This window comes from Chiloscyllium plagiosum, unplaced genomic scaffold, assembly GCF_037043375.1.
Source record: "Chiloscyllium plagiosum isolate Xiang-an unplaced genomic scaffold, Cpla_swu_hap1 HiC_scaffold_12, whole genome shotgun sequence".
Lineage (NCBI taxonomy): Eukaryota > Metazoa > Chordata > Chondrichthyes > Orectolobiformes > Hemiscylliidae > Chiloscyllium > Chiloscyllium plagiosum.
Window position 1 is genome coordinate 47,599,628 of NW_028270150.1, and position 18,109 is coordinate 47,617,736.

Here is an 18,109-nt window from a genome sequence, read left to right on the forward strand (position 1 = left end):
CCTGTTAGTTAACCAATATCTATCCATGCTAATACATTGCCCGTAACACCTTGATCTTTATCTTATGCAGCAGCCTTTTCTCTGGCACCTTGTCGAGTGCCTTTTGGAAATCTAGATACACCACATCTACTGAGTTCCCATTATCCATCACGTTTGTAACGTCTTTATAGAATTCCAAAAGACTAGTTAAGCATGACTTACTTTTTCTGAATCCACGCTGTGTCTGCCCGATGGGACAGTTTCTATCTAGATGCCTTGCTATTTATTCCTTGATAATAGACTCGAGCATTTTCCCCACTACGGAAGTTAAGCTAACTGGTTTCCTCCCTTTTTAAATAGTGGCGTCATATTTGCTGTTTTCCAGTCTACTGAAACTGCCGCAGGGTTCAGTGAATTTTGGAAGATTGTCACAAGTGCATTTGTTATTTCTCCTGCCATCTCTTTTAGCACCCTGGGATGTATTCCATCCATAGACAGATATGTTGGTGACAGCAGAGGCAGTGTTAGCCTACTACTTTTGACAGTACTTCCTGCAGTGAATTGAGGTCACTTAAGGTTGTTTATAGCAGCCTTGTGCAGGTAATGCAATTGTTTCATTTAAACTGATTTTTATGGACTGTCCTTCTTAATAGTGGAGGTAATGGTCCCCAGCACAGCGACTTTAAGAAATTGGGAATTTTAAACAAATGTAAAGTGTATTCAGTTTCTACAGCATGAGCCGTGCTATCATTGTCTTGCTGTCACATCTTTGTTAATATCACCTATTTCAGATGAGATTAAATATGAAAATACACATCATTGAAGGAGGACACTTACGGTTATGGTTGGAGTTAAAGTTCTCCAGCAAAACAAAAAAAAACTCTACTCAAAAATTAGTTTCCAAACTTTTTTGTTAAAAGGAAAATCCAGTATTTAGTGGCTAGGCACTCAATTGGGATGACTAAAAATTAAAATATTCTACTGAGTCATAGCTGCCCACATTAAAATGGCAAGAATTGGGCAATTCCCATCCAGAACCTGCAAAATAAGTGGGTGAGGTCATGGCATAGTGGTAATGTCACTGGTCTAGTCATCCCGGACCACAGGCATGGCTTCAAATCCAATCATGTGAGGTGGTGAAATTTTAATAACGGTGACCATGGTTCACTATTGTCCTTCAGGGAAGGCAATCTGCCATCTTGACCTGATTTGGCCTACATGTGACTCTCTACCCATAGCATTGTAGGTGACTTTGAACTATCCTCTAAGAAGGTCAAATAAGTCACTGCATTATATAAAAACTGCTACAAAGCCTAAAGAAGGAATAAAACTGGATGGGCTTTCTGGTACCTACTTAGATACTAGAAACCTTTCAGATGACATCCTGGACATTGCCCTTAGCATCCTGGTATGTTTTGTTCCATAGAACCACTAGAGGGGCACAGTGGAATACTGTCCGTGACAGAATTAGCTGGAGTGACAGCAATTGAATGTGAACCTCATGAAGTCTCGGGGCATCAGTTTGTATGTGCTGAATGCTACCTACCACCCTGATGAATCTGTATTCTTCCATGGTATACATCACTTAATGGAATTGCTGAGGGTGGCAAGGCCATAAAATATACTCTGGATGAGCAAACTAAATATCCATCCCCAAAAGTGGCTTGGTATCATCATTGCTGACCAGACTGGCTGAAGGATGTAGATTCTGGACTGGGTCTGCAGTAGGTGATGAGGGAACCAACAAGAGGGAAAAATCTACTTGACTTCATCCTCACCAAACTTCCTATTACGGATGCATCTGTCATGACAATGGTGAGTAGAGTGACCACCAGACAGTCCATGTCGACATAAGTCGCATCTTCCAATTGAAGATATTCTACATTGTGTTGCCCTACCACCATGGTAAATAAGACCAACTTTGAGCAAAACTATTAAATCAAAACTGGGTATTCATGAGACTCAGTAGGCCATCAGCAGCAGCTGAGTGATATTCAACCAAATCTGTAACCCAGGCTGATACATCCTACACTTGAGCATTACCATTGAGCCAGAAGGTCCACTGTGATTCAAGGAAGCTTGCAAGAGGGCCTGGCAGGAGCAGCACCATGCATACTTAAAACTGAAGTGGCAACACTGGGAAGCCATGACATATCAAACTTGCATGTTAAACAGCTGAAGCAGCATGCAGTACTCAGCGCTAAATGATTCTATAACCAACAGTTCACATCTAAGCTCTGCATTCCTGCCACATCCAGCCATGAATCGCGGTGGAAATTAAACAACTAACAGGATGTGGAAACTCCACAAATATCATAATCCTCAATGCTGGAGGGGTCCAGCACATCCGTGAGAGAGATGAAGCTGAAGTATTTGCATCAGCCTTCAGTCCCAACTACCAAACGATGGTCCATTTCTGCCTGCTCCTGAACCCTACAGCATCATGGTTGCCAGTTATCAACCAATTCAATTCAATCCAAGAAACAGATGAAGGCCATGGATCCTGACAACACTCCGGCAATTGTATTGAAGACTTGTGCTGCAGAATAGCTGTTGCCTAGCAAAGCTGGTCCAATAGATTTAGAATAATGGCATCCACCCAATAATGTGTAAAATTACCCAGAAATGTACTGTGCGCAATAAAGCAAGGTAGTAATTTGACAAATCTAACCAAGCCAATCAGTCTACTTTCAGTAATCTGTAAAGTAACAAAATTACAATAAGGATAGTCTTTATTGTCATATACACTGAGTATAGTCAAAGCTTATGTCACCAATTACAACACTGACTTGGATACAAATGTACCTAGGCACAGCTTCTTGAGTAACAAGATCTTAGACAATAGAGAAATAAAATGTCCAGTATTACAGAAATAAAACTTCAGTACAACAGACCATTCTGGCACCTGGTTTCCAGTCCACCCCGAGCCCTGGCTCCAGACTGCGCGAGTGACGCCATGCCATGCCAGGAGACCTCTGCAGGAGGCTGGGAGGTCACCACGCCAGGAGGCTAGGAATCCTAAAAAGCCGTGAGAGATGAAGAAAAGAAAAGCACTAAGAGGAAGGAATAGAGAAGAAGATGAGAAGAATGGGCGGCACGGTGGCACAGTGGTTAGCACTGCTGCCTCACAGCGCCAGAGACCTGGGTTCAATTCCCGACTCAGGCGACTGACTGTGTGGAGTTTGCACGTTCTCCCCGTGTCTGTGTGGGTTTCCTCCGGGTGCTCCGGTTTCCTCCCACAGTCACAAAGATGTGCAGGTCAGGTGATTTGGCCATGCTAAATTGCCTGTAGTGTTAGGTAAGGGGATAAATGTAGGGGAATGGGTGGGTTGCGCTTCGGCGGGTCGGTGTGGACTTGTTGGGCCGAAGGGCCTGTTTCCACACTAATGTAATGTAATCTAATCTAATCTAATGGATGCCAAAGAAAAAGGGTCATTGACCGTGATAACAAGTGTCACTACCAAGGAATAATCTGCTCATTAATCCTCACTTTGGTTTCCACCTGTGCCACTCAGCTTCTGACCTCATTACACCCTTGGTTCAATCATGATTAAAGGAGCAGAACTCCAGCAGTGTGATAGGAGTGACTGTTCTTGACATTAAGACAGCGTTTGATTGAATGTGGCATCAAAGAGCCTAAACAAAATTGGAGTAAATGGGAATCAGGAGAAATCTCTTCAGTTGGTCTCTCTGGTGACATGAGACTAGTGTCAATTGTTGTAAAAATCCATCTGGTTTGCTAATTTCCTTTAGGGAGGGAAATCTGTCCTTTCCTGGTCTGGCCTGCAAATGACTCCTAGACCCTCAGCAATGTAATTTACTATTAATTGCCCTCCTAAATGGCTAAGCAAGGGAGTTCAAGGGCAATTAGGGATGGGCAGTAAATGCTGATCATATGAGTGCAACATATCCCATGAAAGAAATAGAAACATAACAATTATTAGGGATCAGGAGAAGTTATATTGTGACATTTATTCAGACTACCTTTATTATTGGTGTGGACTTGATTGAGATTTATTCATTGACCCATGGTCTGTCGTCATTTTGTGTAGACTGCGTGTTTTCTTTCCTCAGTGCTGACAGTCTTTGCTTTCAAAGACAAGTATTCACAAGCTGAAGTAGGCAAGGGGAGTGTTCCCTGTGGACTTTGATAATGGCTGCAAAATGCAGTATTAGTGAAAATTTCACTGGTGTTGAAGGTGTTATAATCTCAGCAGATGTTACTGGACAAGTCAGATTGAGGTGGTTAGCACTGCTGCCTCACAGCACCAGGGACCTGGTGCATTGGTCAGGGTTAAATATAGGATAATAGAGTAGGGGAATGGGTTCTGGGTGGGTTACTCTTCGTAGGGTCGGTGTGGACTTGTTGGACCTAATAACCTGTTTGAACACTGTAGGGATTCTATGATCCCAGATTGAAATACAGCTTGGTCGATCATAGTATTTTCTTAATTTTAAAAACTTAGTCTTTCACTGAAACAAACACTGCAAAACATTCAGTTTTAACAACAAGCAAACTGCATACAATTCTGGATGCCCTGCTACAGAAAGAATGTTATTTCCTTGGAAAGGGTACAATAAAAATTTACAAGGATGTTACCGTTACCAGAAGGTTTGAATTATAAGGAGAGGCTGGGTAGGCTGGAACGTTTTTCACTGGAGCATAGGAAACTGGGGATGATCTTATAGAGGCCTATAAAATTATTAGGGGTATAGATAAGGTGAATTGGCAAGCTCCCTTTCCCAGGGTAGGGGAGTCCATAACTAGAAGTCATAGGTTTAAGGTGAGAGGGCAAAGATTTAAAAGGGACCTGAGGTGCAACTTTTTCACAGAGGGTAATGTTTATGTGGAATGAGCTGCAAGGGGAAGTGGTAGAGGCAGGTACATTGACAGCATTGAAAAGAAATTTGGACAGATACATGGATAGGAAGGTTTAGAGGGATATGGGCCAGATGCAGGCAAATGGGAACGGTTCAGTTCAGGAAACCAGATCAGCATGGCTGAGTTGTGACAATTCTGTTCTGTATGATTCTGAGAAATTTATTTTCCAAAAGTAGTAAAATTAAAATAAGCCAATCTATTTGCTTACAACTCAAATTTAGAAACACCTGGTAAAATACAAAACTATTAATCCCAAAACCACTTCTTTACAGAATTCAGACCAGGGAGTATACCCTTCTATTGTATTTAATCGAGCTTAGTTTTACTATCAGTTCCCCATCTTGAGGATCTGATTGTCTCATCCTGGAGCTTTCATACAATTGAGTTGACACTTTCTGAAGATTCCCATAACATCCTCTAATTTAAGTACTTCTGGTCTGGAAGTTTTAAATGAAACTCCTCACATGGAGGTAATTTCTTAAATGTCCTAAACTACTAATGTTTCCCGAGCTGCTGTTTTGCGTATCCAACTTTAGCCAAGATTTCAGAACGAACCTAAAATTTAAGCTATGATGTATAGCATAAACTGAAATGAAAAAGCTTTTTGACCCTAGCTATAGGCATTTATCCTAAAAAGAAAGTCAATCCCTGACCTTATGAACTAAAATCCTAGTGCACAACTGTTTGCTTTGTTTGCTTGTTTTTAAAAAAAAACTCTCAATGTAAAAAATGCTCCCATTTGTCTGCCCTAACTTGCTCATTTACTGTTTTTAAAAAGAAAATCACCATGTCTACAGAAGTACTGAAGTTCGTCATTAAACCTCTTCAGAGACATGGGAAACTAGTGCCACTCACTCGAAATTCAAAAATACAAAATAAATCGTATTAAAATATATAAATTTCACAACTGACATTACAAAAGCTCGGACATAAGGGATTAGTATGCTGCCAGACCAGCATGTAGGGAAGCATTTTAAAGAATATTCAAGCTACTTTGGGATCCGAAGCTATGGGACTACTTTGATAGGTCATAGCCATTCTAGACCATTCTTATGTAATGTTTTCCATAGTATTCCAATAATAGATGCTCTTAAAGCTTAAACAAGATCTGCTGAGGGCAGGTGGAGGTGGAATCTACAGCTAACAATTGATATGACTTCCCACAGGCTACATATTTAAAGTTGATGCCTCTTTATTTTCCACGGTCTTTGGAGGAAGAGAGGGGATCTCTACCGTTCCTCCCTGCCGATGTAGGAAATGCTGAAGGAGAGCCGGTCATTGCAGAGCGACAGATCCGTATATTGGACAAACCAGGCATTCCTCCTTGTGAGTATTATCATATGAATAGTTTTCAGGGGTTATAGAGTCATAAGGATGTACAGCACAGAAACAGACCCATCGATCCAACTCGTCCATGCTGACCAGGTATCCCAACCCAATCTAGTCCCATCTGCCAGCACCTTGTCCATATCCCTCCAAAACCTTCCTATTCATATACCCATCCAAATGCCTTTTAAATGTTGCAATTGTACTAGCCTCCACCACTTCCTCTGGCAGCTCATTCCATATATGTACTACCCGCTGCGTGAAAAAGTTGCCCCATGGATCTCTTTTCTATCTTTCCCCTCTCCTAAACTTATGCCCTCCTAGTTCTGGACTCCCCCACCCCAGGAAAAAGACTTTGTCTATTTACCCGATCCATGCCCCTCATGACTTTATAAACCTCTATAAGGTCACCCCTCAGCCTCCGACGCTCCAGGGAAAACAGCCCCAGCCTTCAACCTCTCCCTGTAGCTCAAATCCACCAACCCTGGCAACATCCTTGTAAATCTTTTCTGAACCCTTTCAAGTTTCACAACATTCTTCTGATAGGAAGGAGACCAGAATTGCACGCAATATTCCAAAAGTGGCCTAATCAATGTCCTGTACAGCTGCAACATGACCTCCCAACTCCTGTACTCAATACTCTGACCAATAAAGGAAAGCATACCAAACACCTCCTTCACTATCCTATCTACCTGCGACTCTACTTCCATGGAGCTATGAACCTGCACTCCAAGGTCTCTTTGTTGAGCAACACTCCCTAGGACCTTACCATTAAGGGTATAAGTCCTGCTCGGATTTGCTTTCCCAAAATGCAGCACCTCACATTTATGTAAATTAAACTCCATCTGCCATTCCTCAACCCATTGGCCCATCTGATCAAGATCCCCTTGTAATCCAAGGTAATCTTCGCTGTCCACTACACCTCCAATTTTGGCATAATCTGCAAACTTATTAACTATACCTTTTATGCTCGCATCCAAATAATTTATATAAATGACAAAAAGTAGTGGATCCAGCACTGATCCTTGTGGCAGTCTCCTTTTGAAGAAACAATTTCCAAGCATTGTGATGCCCTTGTTAACACACTGATCCTTAAACTACATATTTCAGCTGGATGATCAGAAACATAATTGCTCCATTTGGTTTGTTTGAAAGATATTTTATACATGTAAACTTTACTTTGTGTTTTAAAGGGTTTTTTCTCACTAGATTAGGCTGTGCTCTGCTCAGTGGAGTAATATTTTATTTGTGGTTATTAGCTGGAAATGTGATTTTATAAGATGATGAAACTTCAGTGTTTAGTACTCCTCTTTGCTGAGTAACTTGAGTCTCGGCTTCAAATTTTGTATTGGTTGTAGAATGCTAGCTTTATTCGTTTACTACTTGTCATTTCTGATTTGGGCGGCACGGTGGCACAGTGGTTAGCACTGCTGCCTCACATTCTCCCCGTGTCTACGTAGGAAATTACGTCTGGTTTGACTGACCTCTTGAAGAGTAATAGGAGTAAGAGAAATTCAGGGTTTCTCTTATATGGTGAAAGATTGGGAAATGTTGATTAAACCCAAGTATCCTTCATGAATCACTGAAAGGTAATGTAGAGACAGCAAGTCATTAGGTGAGCATGTGATGTATTGGCATTTATTAAAAGAAAATTTTAGTACTGGAGTGAATCTGATGAACTGTGTATCATTTTGGTCTGCTTAACTAAGGAAGTGCTTGCTCTCGCTGGAATGCAACAGAAGTTCACCAGACTTAATTGCGTGGGTAGTAGAATTCTCCTCTGAGAGCTGATTAAAAAGACTGGGCCTTTATTCTCCAGTGTTTAGAAAAATAAGTGGGAACCACATTGAGATTTAAAAATTCTTACTGGGTCCATCAAAGTAGATCTAAGTAAAATTCTCTGGTCTTGACAAAGTAGATGCAGGAAGCATGTTTCCCTTGGCTGCCATATCGAGAATCATGGTCACTGTCTCAAGCTAATGGGTAAGCTATTTAGGACTGAAGTGAGGAGGAAATTGTTCATTGAGGATACTGAATCTTTGGAATCCTGTCTGCCGGAGGTCAGTGGAAGCTCAAGTGAAAGACTCCTCTTTTCCTCCCTCTCCTCTCTCAAGGTCCCAATCCTTTACTCTTGCCCCGCAAGATCTGCATGCACGTGTTAGCAAATGCAACCATTTGTCAGACAGGAGAAGACGATGTGAATTGGCAGTGGTATTGCCCGTGGAGAAAGCATTGAGGAAAACTATAGGCTTCTCAAGTTCCTCGGTTTTTTTTTTGAAAAAGGACACCAGTTTTGATGTGCAAGGAATGGACCTCTATGCTTACATGTTGATTTGTAGTCTGCATAAATGTACCATGATACAAGCTCTTCTAATTATTGTTAATTAGTTGTTGTTCCAGCTATTAACAACACAAGATTGTTCAGCAACCACTACCCAATCACAGAATCACAGCTGACTTTGGATGCTTTGTTTTGGGTTCTGTAAGTGTGTGCTGTTGAGTACAGTCTGCACTCTATTGTGAGCAGCCATTGTTTGATTCAATCAACCAATCATTGGAACATATAGCTTGCATACCTGGCATCATACTGCCATTGAAATACAAACACATTTTATGCAGTTGTAGTATGCAGAATGTCTTTTTGGACTGACGGCATTATCCTGTTAATGGATAACACCACTGTCACAGTCACTTGTAATAGGTGAAATGGCTTGCTTAACGTGTTTAATTTTTTTTAGATACATTGCCTTTCCAGTTTAAAATTCTACATTAGAACTTGTAATTTGTTAGCAAATGCTAAAGAGCTTATCATTTGATGTATTAAAACTTGATGTTGTTGGTCTGATCATTAGCTTTAGTGAATGTGTAAACTACTTTATTTGAATACGATTTGTTAGTTTTAAGTGTTGTTTTTGACCTAAGGAATGTCACTTTATTTATCATTATTTTAGATGAAGATGAATCTGATGAGGAACACCTTGAGCTAGAGTATATTGGAACACATGCATTTGCTAAGATGGAAGGAGATATTGATAAACAGAGGCGGCTGATTCTTCAAGGACAAATGTCTGAAGCAGCCGTTCAAAAAGCACATCAGCGCAAGTGAGTAGTGAGTGTGCATATAATGCATGAAAACTGCACGCGTTTCTCTTTATTGCCTTTTAAACGCAGTGAATATTCCATACTCTTCTATCTTGGTCTTGGTTGATATAAGTATCCCCTATATACAACATTGTACTGCTACAAAAATTGCCAAAAGAAACTCTACCTCCTTCAGAATAGATTTTCCAGGTTTAAATACATTGCCAAACATTTTGCTGTGCTGTTTTCAGACTTTTGTGCAGGTAAAGTGCTCTAAACAAAATACGTGTGTTATTTTAGCATCACCTTCATGTTTAAGCTTAATTTGTTTTGTTTGTATGAATTCTTCCACTTTTGGGAGAGAAAATAAGGTTGTACACAGCCTTTCTCCTTGATAACACCATTAACATTCAAAACATGGGGAATTGAGAGCATGTATCTGCACCATCACATTAGCTTCATCATAGGCTTTCACAGTACATTTGTTTTTTTGGAGCTAGTTTTCTTCTTACTAACCTGTTGGCAGTGTTAACCTGAGGTGTACTTAGTTGCTGAATTTGCAATTGCACTGCACTCCTTGGAAGTTCCAGGCAGCCATGTTATGAAATTGTGTCTAGTGGCCATATGTCTTCTGTTTATTCCTGTTGTTTGTTAAATATTACTCACAGGATAATAATATTTCCTTTTAGCTATAACCGTTGGTTGTGCAGAGCAAGAGCAGATGACCTGTCAGGTGTTGCTTCGTTGAAAGCATTATATCAAACTGGTAAGTAGGTGCTGTAAGACTTTGACAAAAGATATAATGAGGACAAGACGATTATTCTCCACGGATGTTTAATAATTTCATTAATCTGGAAGGATCAGTGCTATCACACGAGAGATTCCTCAAAACACTCCTTTAATGCCTGAATGTTGTTTTTCCAAATATGATTCAGTAAGCTGCAAATAATAGAAGTCAGAACCTCTCCTGAATTTTCTCTTGCTCTCACAATCCCTTATTCTTTCGCCATCTCTCCTTCCACCCACTTCCACGTACTGGCAGTTTTCCTTCCCAGAATGGTGGCTTGCATTTTTTTAAAAGTGCAGTCTCCTTTTGTTGCTTCCTGCAGTGTTTTCTCTGAGATCAGCTATTTAGCCAATCTCCATACTCTGATGCTATCAGAGTTGAAAGAGTTGTAGAGGATAGGTTTTGGACCTTGCAGGAAACTTTCAGCACACCGTTAGGAATCTGGGTTTCATAGTCTTGCAGATCTGTTTCTTTGCTATTTCACGGTGTGGGTGATTGTTCAGTCAACCTTTTCAGTACAGTGTACTTTTCTTCCAAAGTAGATTTCGTGCTTGTAATACTGGTAATCCAACTACAGGTAAAATATGCTCTGTGTTGAGACTAATTTGAAGTATGTGATTCAAGCTCTATTTGGTTCCACAGTCCTGGGAATCAAAACTACTTGCTTAAAGGGTCATTCTTCCTGTGCAAGTCTGAATAACAAGTGTGAACTGTTTGGCTGGAACATCTGAGCACAGTTCCCATGCTATCCTAACCTGGTAGTCCAAGTACATTTCTTGGCAGGGCATATTAGTCAGCACCCAAAAGCAGATCATCTATTCAAAGTTTGCGAGAAGATTTGTAGAAAAAAACAGACAGATAACCAGGTTTGACCTACAGAGAATGAAACCTGAAAGCAACACCACCCCCAGATTCTATGGACTACCTAAAGTGCACAAACCAGACATCCCACTCAGACCCATCGTATCGCTACCAGGGACACCCATCACACAAACTGGCTAAAGAACTACAACAGAAACTGAAACACCTGATCAGCAGATCCAGACACTCTATACAGTCAAGACAGGAAGTCTTGGACATCATCAGAAATATACACATAGACAAGGAAGAAACCGTGGTCTCATTCGATGTAACGGCGCTGTTCACCTCTATCGACAAAACCCTAGCCGGAGAAACAATAGCCAACCTGCTGGACATACAGAACAGACACCAGACGGGGAACCTATCAACAAAGGCGGCATACTCAAACTACTGGACCTGTGCCTCACAACACACTTCACATCCAACAACCAAATATATGAACAAATCAACGGCACACCCATGGGCTCACCCATCTCTGGACTCATAGCGGAAGCTGTAATGCAAAGATTAGAACAAACAGTCGTAACGCAAATTCAACCCAAACTCTGGGTCAGATATGTGGATGACACCTTTGTAATCATTAAAACACAGAAATAGAAAACACACACCGAATCATCAACGCCACACTCACAGGAATCCGATTCACGAGAGAGGAAAAAAAGGACAACCAATTCCCATTCCTAGACGTGATGGTACAGAGAACACCGAACGGAGAATGACTGAAGCCCTCATTTTAATTGTGTATTTTACAGACCACCTATAATTTTATGTTCCTCTCACTAATTGGCAATCAGAAATATTGTTCTTCATCATCGTACCTCCCTCCCTCCCTTTTTTTTTTCTTAGTTCTCTTTCCTGGACTTGTTTTCAGAAATATTTAGCAGCCAATCCTTTTGATTTTTTTTAATTGAACTAGGAATCTGTAAGTGTCACAGTGTGCATGCATGTGACTGCTTGCGAAACATTTACCACACGTCATGCTTTCATATTACATGCATAGTAAACTGAATATATGCCAGGCTACTTTTCTTTTAACCCTGCCATTTATTATTTGACACTAATTAAATTTGTGTCTCTAATTCATTTTTTTGACTTTAATTTTATCTCTGGGTTTGCATTCTGCAGCCTCCATCCACCAAATTAGGTTAAGCCCTTTCAATAACACTGCAATCCACCCTGCAAGGACGTTTTTTTTCTACCTCGTTCTACTCATGTTCTTATCCAAACCTGAACCCATCTGGCTGTGCAGATATTATTTCCCCAGACCTTTTTTGTTCATTCATGGGATGGGGGCATTGCTGGCTGGGGCAGTATATATTGCCAAGTTGTCCTTGCGAAGCTGGTAACCAGATGCCATCTTGAAGAGCTGCAGTCTAAATGCTATAGGTAGACCCAGGACGTAGTTGAGGACTTCCAGGATATTGACCCAATGGCAATGAAGGAACAGCAACTCAGGTTGATGACTAACTTGGAGTAGAACCTGAAGCTGATGGTGTGCCCATGTATCTGCGGCCGTTGTCCTTCGAGGTAAAGTGGTCATGAGTTAGCAGATGCTGTCTAAATCACCTTGGTCAATTTCTATAGTGCACAAGGGTCCCCAGTGGTCCATTCTTAGTTTCACACCTTCCCCCATCGACACACAAACATCCTCTCTTGTAAAGTTGCCGTATGTTGAAGCTTCACATAGCCAGTAACTAAGCCTCTGCTTTACAAAAGGCCTACTTACACTCCAACCCTCGCTGGACATTACTGTATTTGCACCTTCGCTCTCTCACGCTCCCCCTACCCTCCCGGCACCGCCCTAACTCCATGCATGATCCCAGTAAGCATTTCAGCCAAATATTTCAATGTTTGCTCCCTCTACTTTAGTTGCAGATAGAAGCAAAAGAAATGCACACACAGGTGCCAATCTGTTGCAATCGATGCGCCAGCAGAATAAATCACAGCTGGTTAGTAACAGGGATGGAATCGTGTAACATCGAATGGGAGTTGGCTTTATATAAAAATATAGTTCACCGTTCAGAAATCGCATTACACCCAAATCATGTTCACAAAACACAGTTACAGGAGAACTACTTGCAGTTACTTTCTTGTCACTGATATCTACCCGCACCCTCACTGTTCATGTTCCTGCATTGTTGCAGTGTGAGCCAAGACTGATCACTGTTCATGTTCCTGCATCATTGCAGTGTGAACCATGACTGATCACTGTTCATGTTCCTGCATTGTTGCAGTTTGAACCATGACTGATCACTGTTCATGTTCCTGCATTGTTGCAGTGTGAGCCAAGACTGATCACTGTTCATGTTCCTGCATTGTTGCAGTGTGAGCCAAGACTGATCACTGTTCATGTTCCTGCATTGTTGCAGTGTGAGCCAAGACTGATCACTGTTCATGTTCCTGCATTGTTGCAGTGTGAGCCAAGACTGATCACTGTTCATGTTCCTGCATTGTTGCAGTTTGAACCATGACTGATCACTGTTCATGTTCCTGCATTGTTGCAGTGTGAGCCAAGACTGATCACTGTTCATGTTCCTGCATTGTTGCAGTGTGAGCCAAGACTGATCACTGTTCATGTTCCTGCATTGTTGCAGTTTGAACCATGACTGATCACTGTTCATGCTCCTCCATTGTTGCAGTGTGAACCATGACTGATCACTGTTCATGTTCCTGCATTGTTGCACTGCATGTGATCAATGATGTCCTTGACCTTGGCACCAGGAAAGGTGCATACCATCTTGATTCATGCTTGTGGCTGAAGAAAAGCTGTTTAATGGCAAATCGCATAAGATTATTGCTCTTCTCAACCTCCTTCCAGTTCCTAGTATAGCTGAGTCACCTGGCTTAGGCTACCCTTAGCAGGGAAGCCATCTTTCTCATTAGTATTCTGAATTTAATACAGGGTACAGTGGGGACTCTTGTGCTGCCTGTTCCTTTCCTGCCTGGCAGTCACCTATTTCCTCTCCTGTTTATACATCCTTAAGGAGTGGGATGACTGCATCAGAAACATACTATCTGCGTTGATCTCAGCCTTGCAGATCACCAGAGTAGTGTGGGCACACGGTGGCACAATGGTTAGCACTGCTGCCTCACAGCGCCAGAGACTCGGGTTCAATTTCCGCCTCAGGCGACTGACTGTGTGGAGTTTGCACGTTCTCCCCGTGTCTGCGCGGGTTTCCTCCCACAGTCCAAAGATGTGCAGGTTAGGTGAATTGGCCATGCTAAATTGCCCGCAGTGTTAGGTGAAGCGGTAAATGTAGGGGTATGGGTGGGTTGCGCTTCGGTGTGGACTTGTTGGACCGAAGGGCCTTTTTCCACACTGTAAGTAATCTAATCTAATCTAAACTCCAAAAGTTTCAACTTGATCTCCTCCAACTAACAACCTTTCCTACACTGCAGTAGTCCAGGATGTGCGCAATTTAAAGCCCTTTGTGAGGAAGACTATTACACCTAAAATGTTGACTTTAATGCTTTAATACTATAGATTTTGATACAATTGCATTTTCTATTAGAGTCATAGAGATGTACAGCATGGAAACAGACCTTTCAGTCCAATTCTTCCACGCCGACCAGATATCCCAGTCCAATCTAGTCCCACCTGCCAGCACCCGGCCCATATCCCTCCAAACCCTTCCTAGTCTTATACCCGTACAGATCCCTTTTAAATGTTGCAATTGTACCAGCCTTCACCACTTCCTCTGGCAGCCAACTCCACACACTCATCACCCCCTGCGTGAAAAGGTTGCCCCTTAGGTCTCTTTTATTATCTTTCCCCTCTCGCCCTAAACCTATACCCTCTAGTTCTGGACTCCCCCACCCGAGGGAAAAGACCTTGTCTATTTGCCCTATCCATGCCCCTCATGATTTTATAAACCTGTATAAGGTCACTCCTCAGCCTCCGACGCTCCAGGGAAAACAGCCCCAGCCTGTTCAGCCTCTCCCTATAGCTCAAATCCTCCAACCCTGGCAACATCCTTGTAAATCTTTTCTGAACCCTTTCAAGTTTCATGACATCTTTCCAATAGGAAGGAGACCAGAATTGCACACAACATTCCAAGAGTGGCTTAACCAATATCCTGAACTGCCGTAACATGACCTCCCAACTCCTGTCCTCAAAACTCTGATGAATAAAAGAAAGCATACCAAATGCCGCCTTCACTATCCTATCTCCCTGCGACTCTACTTCCAAGGAACTATGAACCTGCACTCCAAGGTTTCTTTGTTCAGCAACACTCCCTAGGACCTTACCATTAAGTGTACAAGTCCAACAACAAGAACACACCAACCCTCCAAAGAGTAACCCACCCAGAGCCATTCCCCTACTCTTTCGTCGGATGCTGCCTGAATTGCTGTGCTCTTCCAGCACCACTGATCCAGAATCTGGTTTCCAGCATCTGCAGTCATTGTTTTTACCTCTATCCTATATTTACCCCTGACCAATGCACCTGACCTACACATGCCTGAACACATGGGCAATTTAGCATGGCCAATTCACCTAACTTGCACATCTTTGGATTGTGGGAGGAAACCGGAGTACCTGGAGGAAACGCACGCAGACACAGGAAGAATGCACAAACTCCACAGAGTCAGTCACCCAAGGTTGGAATTGAACCCAGGTCCCTGGTGCTGTGAGGGAGCAGTGCTAACCACTGAGCCACCATGACACCCCAATCTGACCTGTCCAGTAACAACATCTGCTGAGATTATAACACACACAATACGAGGTTGAAATTTTCACTCATAATGCATTTTGTATTATCAAAGTCCACAGGGAACACTCCCCCTGCGTACTTCAGCTTGTGAATATTTGTCTTTGGGCAACTTTTTCACACAGAGGGTGGTACGTGTATGGAATGAGCTGCCAGAGGAAGTGGTGGAGGCTGGTACAATTGCAACATTTAAGAGGCATTTGGATAGGTATATGAATAGGAAGGGTTTGGAGAGATATGGGCCCGGTGCTGGCAGGTGGGACGAGACCGGGTTGTGATATCTGGTCGGCATGGACGGGTTGGACCGAAGGGTCTGTTTCCATGCTGTACATCTATATGACTCTAAGTCTTGCTAAGGTTTGCTTTCCTGAAATGCAGTAGCTCGCATTTATCTAAATTAAATTCCATCTACCACTCTTCAGCCCATTGGCCCATCTAATCAAGAGCTGAAAATGTGTTGCTGGAAAAGCGCAGCAGGTCAGGCAGCATCCAGGGAACAGGAGAATCGACGTTTCGGGCATAAGCCCTTCTTCAGGAATGAGGAAAGTTTGTCCAGCAGGCTAAGATAAAAGGTAGGGAGGAGGGACTTGGGGGAGGGGCGTCGGAAATGTGATAGGTGGAAAGAGGTCAAGGTGAGGATGATAGGTCAGACTGGGGTGGGGGCGGAGAGGTCAGGAAGAAGATTGCAGGTTAGGAAGGCGGTGCTGAATTCGATGGATTTGACTGAGACAAGGTGGGGGGAGGGGAAATGAGGAAACTGGTGAAATCCGAGTTCATCCCTTGTGGTTGGAGGGTTCCTAGGCGGAAGATGAGGCGCTCTTCCTCCAATCTTCGTGTTGTTGTGGTCTGGTGATGGAGGAGTCCAAAGACCTGCATATCCTTGGTGGAGTGGGAGGGGGAGGGGGAGTTGAAGTGTTGAGCCACAGGGTTGTTGGGTTGGTTGGTCCGGGTGTCCCTGAGGTGTTCCCTGAAACGCTCCGCAAGTAGCCGGCCTGTCTCCCCAATATAGAGGAGGCCACATCGGGTGCAGAGGATGCAATAGATGATATGTGTGGAGGTGCAGGTGAATCTGTGGCGGATATGGAAGTTTCCTTTGGGGCCTTGGAGGGAGGTGAGGAGGGAGGTGTGGGCGCAAGTCTTGCACCTCCTGCGGTTGCAGGGGAAGGTGCCGGGAGTGGAGGTTGGGTTGGTGGGGGGTGTGGATCTGACGAGGGAGTCACGGAGGGAGTGGTCTTTACGGAATGCTGATAGGGGAGGGGAGGGAAATATATCCTTGGTGGTGGGGTCCGTTTGGAGGTGGCGGAAATGACGGCGGATGATGCACTGTACATGGAGATTGGTGGGGTGGTAGGTGAGGACCAGTGGTGTTCTGTCCTGGTGGCGGTTGGAGGGGCGGGGCTCAAGGGCGGAGGAGCGGGAAGTGGAAGAGATGCGGTGGAGGGCATCGTCTACCACGTCGGGGGGGGGAAATTGCGGTCCTTGAAGAAGGAGGCCATCTGGGTAACGAATTCAGCACCGCCTTCCTAACCTGCAATCATCTTCCTGACCTCTCCGCCCCCACCCCAGTCTGACCTATCACCCTCACCTTGACCTCTTTCCACCTATCACATTTCCGAGGCCCCTCCCCCAAGTCCCTCCTCCCTACCTTTTATCTTAGCCTGCTGGACAAACTTTCCTCATTCCTGAAGAACGGCTTATGCCCGAAACGTCGATTCTCCTGTTCCCTGGATGCTGCCTGACCTGCTGCGCTTTTCCAGCAACACATTTTCAGCTCTGATCTCCAGCATCTGCAGTCCTCACTTTCTCCATCTAATCAAGATCCCATTGTAATCTGAGGTAATCTCTTGGCTGTCCACCACACCACCAATTTTGGTGTCATCTTCAAACTTACTATATTTCTTATGCTCGCATCCAAATCATTTAGATAAATGATGGAAAGTAGTGGACCCAGCCCTGATCCTTGTGGCACTCCACTGGTCACAGGCCTCTAATCTGAAAAACAACCCTCCACCACCACCCTCTGTCTTCTACCTTTGAGCTAGTTATGTATCCAAATGGCTAGTTCTCCCTGTATTCCATGAGATCTAACCTGACTAGATCTCATGAAATGCTTGTAGAACTAGCCGTCACCCATTCAGCATTTGCAATTTTATTTCCATTTGTGTAGTTCTAAATGGTTTCAAAAATGAAAACATTTTCCAGGACAAGCTTGAGGTGTGTATTCCTAATAGTGTCAATGATTTGTATTTCTGCAGGATATGATAAATGTGGACGTACAGTGGTGGTGATAGTAGGAAGGAATATTCCTGTAACTCTAATAGAACCCGATAAGGTAAGATTTTTTTTCAAAATGGCTTTATTGTCAGTTAGTTTTGGACAAATATTTGTCTGCTGTATGAACAACTTGAAACCTTAAAATTTTCAGAGCTTTGTTTATTCCAGAATAGTTCCTAAATAATTAAACCATAAATACCACCCGGCCAC

At 43.1% G+C, this 18,109-nt stretch overlaps 1 protein-coding gene across 2 annotated transcripts in view; it reads left to right on the top strand.

The window, feature by feature from the left end:
• The window catches only part of gdap2 (ganglioside induced differentiation associated protein 2), a 77,718-nt gene that overhangs the window by 38,880 nt on the left and 20,729 nt on the right, over window positions 1–18,109 (top strand). For both annotated transcript variants that reach the window (XM_043700940.2, XM_043700939.2), the window contains exons 6-9: window positions 6,028–6,187; window positions 9,139–9,289; window positions 9,958–10,034; window positions 17,881–17,957. In XM_043700940.2, the coding sequence (XP_043556875.1) occupies window positions 6,028–6,187; window positions 9,139–9,289; window positions 9,958–10,034; window positions 17,881–17,957 (465 nt within the window). The remainder of the gene's footprint in view (window positions 1–6,027; window positions 6,188–9,138; window positions 9,290–9,957; window positions 10,035–17,880; window positions 17,958–18,109) is intronic.